We start from the raw sequence: 4,093 nt of genomic DNA, 5'->3' as shown, positions 1-4,093 counted from the left end.
TCATACACCTTTTGTTTCAGCTAGCTTTTTGTTCTTGTTGTTGTTCTTTTGGCTTAGAGAGGTGAATGAATTTGTGTAAGGTCACCCATTAAGTGAGCACTGAGATCTAAATATAAACTCAGAGCGTGTGATTATAGGCAGTGGCCAAAAGAACAACAACAAGAACAAAACGCTAGTTGGGAAAAGGAGGGATGCATTGTCCCTATGGGTTTCTGAGACTATAACTCTTCACAGGCATAGAAAACCTCACCTCTCTCCCTAGGAACTGCTAGTGGTTTTGAACTGCTGACCTCATGGTTAGCAGTCCAACTCACGGCCCATTACGCCACCAGTACAGACTTAATTAGGCATTTTGTACAGCACAGGAATCCTACTGCCATAGTTAAACAGTGGGTTTAGTTTCCTTGTCCAAGAATTTTGGTGAAATGCACTATTGGGCCTCAAATAGTGCACATTCTAAGGAAGTTTGTCAGCTTTGAGGTGAGAGTGATCTTCCCACTTTCAGAAGCAGCCCTGTCACCATCAGCTCCACCTCAGTATAAGCAATAGACTAAGCGGACATTCTGACAGTCATAGGGGAACATATTGCCTATTTCTCCCAAGTGATGCCACCTGCACTCCCTTTCTGCCCCTGGGCTCAGGTCGCAAAAGCAGCGTGCCCTCGTAGCTGCATCCCCTCTCAAGAGCAGTCTTCACCATGCTCTCTGCCCCTTCCCCAATTCTTATCATGTGCCACTAGTTAGTTGAGGAGGGGAAGTGTCTGTCTGTGGTGCCAGGGCTAAGTGGTGTTTCCTAGCAAGTCACCAGGGAAAATGGTTCATCCCGCGGGGTTGCTGGATTCTCTTTCTAAAGCAGTGGTTTGCCAACTCTAAGCACTTCTCAGAGTCGTCTCGGAAGCTAGTACTTGGGTTGCACCCTAAACCAGTTAGGTCTGTATGTTTGGAAGGGTCTCGGCGTCAGTAGTTCTATAATTCTCCAAGCAACTTCAAGGAGCAGCCAATGCTGTAAACTGTAGGGGGATTCGAGACCTTGTATTCCTCGTGTTTGGGTCTTAGCCATAGAAAATATCTCAGTCAGCATCTTATTACATAGCTAAAAATAAGATTGTCGTTTAATTTACTTTGTAGCAAAAGATTTGTTTTGCCTTTAAGAGAAGGAATTAGACTATCCTTAGACTTTTGTGATGGTAAAATTTCTAGTAAGGTGAAAAGCTTATTATTATTATTTGGCATATCCAAAGCTAAAGTTTAGTGTCCCACAGTAAATGAATTTCACCCTAGTAAGAGCAATGATAGGAAGCCCTGATGGTTTAGTGGTTACATGGTGGATTGCTAACCACAAGATCAGCAGTTTGAAATCACCAGCTACTCCGTGGGAGAAAGACAGGGCTCTCTACTCTGTAAAAGTTACAGTCTCAGAAACTCCCAGGGCCTGGCCCACAGGCTCGCTGTGAGTCGAAATTGACTCAATGGCTTCCGAGCTTGGTTTGGGTTTTGGAAGAGAACAGACTGAAGCAAGGGATGGACTAATTGACCCCAAAGAGACACCCATACACAACATATAACAGTAAGCCATCTCATTCTGTAAATTCATCTATTCCAGTTCTTAAGCCTAATGAGTTATAAGAACCCAACTATTTCCATTCCAAATGATTGGCTTCTTACAGATGTCAATTCATTGGCTCCCCCACCCCACCCCACCCCCGCCCCAGATGGTTATAATGACTTTTTTTTCTTTCCGTTTTATTGGACCGTACTTCACATCATATAATTCGATCGTTCATTCATGTTAAGAAGACTTGTACCATCATTACCACAATCAATTTCAGAACATATTCTTTTGTCTTCATCTACTTTCTTTTCCCCCCTCACCGTTCAAGAGATGGCTGCCCAGTGCGTCACGAAGGTGGAGCTCAATGTTGCCTGTGACAATCTTCTGGACAAAGATGTCGGGTCAAAGTCAGACCCCTTGTGTGTTCTTCTTCTGAATACCAGTGGCCAGCAGTGGTATGAGGTAAATAATCTGATAAGGTGCAGAATTTATTTTAAATGTCAGTAAAACCATCTCAAGTGTTAATCTAGGGGCACGTTTGCTCTCGATTGTGGAATTTTTCATATGTATGTAGATAACTTCCTTAGTTGTCATAGCTACATCTAATTGTGTTTGGAATGTGAAGACTAAATTCCAAGTGCACTTTGATGTGAAGACGAAGACACTTTTTGTTGTTTTGTTTTAAATGGGGGGATGTGTGTACAGGTTGACCGCACCGAAAAGATCAAGAATTGCTTGAGTCCCAAGTTTTCCAAGACATTTATTATTGATTACTACTTCGAAGTGGTTCAGAAATTGAAATTTGGGATTTATGACATCGACAACAAAACTATTGAGCTGAGCGATGACGACTTCTTAGGAGAATTTGAATGTACCCTGGGACAAGTGAGTATCCGTAGCGGCCACACCGCTGCCTCATTTAAATGTTAACCAGGGGATGGGGGGTGGGGTGGGGGCGGGATTGATAGGTGTTCATTATTAATTTTTACAATTACAAAGCAGGTAATCCCTTCAGCGACCATGTTTACATATGCTCTGGCTGACCAAAGCAGTTAGACTTTGTCTTGCTGTCTTTAAAGACAGGGACCGGATCCTTATGGCTACGTCTATTATTTCTTTGTACGCTGGCTGTTTCATGAGACATTTCAGTAAATCATATTCTCTCACTGCTTCACCTGCTGTTTATAGAGCTCGGTATAATTTTGTTTTTATGTTCAAGGCATAAATGTTATCAAAGTAACTAACTCAGCTGTAGTATTTAATTAATCAGTATGGCGGGTCGGTCCTTCTCTATTCGGGATGTCACCCGGCACCCGTTACCTTCCTTAATCTCTTCAAAGGTAGGTATACCAAGTTAGCCTTTCTTCCCCTGATGAACCTTCTCGGACCCACTCGGACCCGAGACCGGTTTGGGTCCCTCCCCAGTGTTTCGCCTTCACCCTTTCCTGCATTTGCCACATCATCGAGCTGCACTGTGGTTGCTTTATTATCTCACTGCCCAGCATGGGACAAACTTGCGCAGGGCTTGGCAGGGCATTGTCTGTTGGCACACCATTTTGCTTTTCGCTCAGAGTCTGACTTTTAAGGAGAGATTATAACCATTTGTATATTAGGATTTAGGAAGACGTTGAGGGTTTTCGTTTTTTTGTTGTTGTTGTTTTTTAACTGGGTAATTGGTTATTTAATTTGCTTTTAATTTTTCAGGGTCGATTTTATTTGGAGAACATGATTTCTTTTTTCCCAGTGCCTCAAGAACAATATAGAATTGACTAGTTTTCCCAAATATGGCGAAGTGTTGTCAGAGACAAAATGAGAGAAGTCTTTATTTTGGGGAGGGAAAAGGTCACAGAATAACTGACCCACCTGTAATGATATTTGGTATTTTAGCTTTTTGACTTGTTGTGCGGTCGTGAGGGAAGACTTTTAAGCTCTTTGCATACCAGTTTGTCAACCCAGTTTTCATGGATTCGAACACTCTATCTGTTTGCAAGCTCCTAGGTCTCCCACATAAGCTCAATCGGAATGATACATTTTAGGTATTGAGTATTGAGCTGTCCATCTGTTGAAAAATAGGCCCATTTATTGAGTGTTCTCGCAGCAGTTTCAGTTCACTGATTTGAGGAGCAGATGAGAGTCTGGCCTTCTGTTTCCATTCTAAGGAGGAAGTTAAACTCTGAAGTGGTTGGTAAAGGAGCTAGTGGGTGAGGAGACTATCTGTCTGCCAGGTGAGCTCTTTGGAAATCTCTTCCAATGAGCTTTCCATGTGTACTTCCATTTTAAATGTTTTTCTAATCTGTACATCTTTAAGAAATGGACCGAATGTATCTGTTTTTCATGATTTTATGTGAACTTTATACTCTACCCCCTGCCCCCTTTTTTAAAAACTGAAGTTTGAAAACCTGTATCATGAAGTGAAATTGCTGTTTCACTTTCCAATTTTAACAGATTGTTTCCAGTAAGAAGCTAACTCGACCACTGGTGCTCAAAACTGGGAGACCTGCTGGAAAAGGGACCATTACGGTAAAGCAAGATACTTCTTCTT

At 42.2% G+C, this 4,093-nt stretch overlaps 1 protein-coding gene across 1 annotated transcript in view; it reads left to right on the top strand.

Annotated features, from left to right (window-relative positions):
• Window positions 1–1,881: 1,881 nt before the first annotated feature.
• The window catches only part of CPNE3 (copine 3), a 43,121-nt gene continuing 40,909 nt past the window's right edge, over window positions 1,882–4,093 (top strand). Inside the window, exons 1-3 of the mRNA XM_004697727.4 lie at window positions 1,882–2,013; window positions 2,257–2,436; window positions 3,997–4,071. Coding sequence (XP_004697784.1) covers window positions 1,882–2,013; window positions 2,257–2,436; window positions 3,997–4,071 — 387 coding nt within the window. The remainder of the gene's footprint in view (window positions 2,014–2,256; window positions 2,437–3,996; window positions 4,072–4,093) is intronic.

This window comes from Echinops telfairi, unplaced genomic scaffold (assembly GCF_000313985.2).
Source record: "Echinops telfairi isolate 266 unplaced genomic scaffold, ASM31398v2 ScPeMD7_1;HRSCAF=3_0, whole genome shotgun sequence".
In the NCBI taxonomy this organism is placed as follows: Eukaryota; Metazoa; Chordata; class Mammalia; order Afrosoricida; family Tenrecidae; genus Echinops; species Echinops telfairi.
This window is presented reverse-complemented; position numbering and strand designations above follow the sequence as displayed.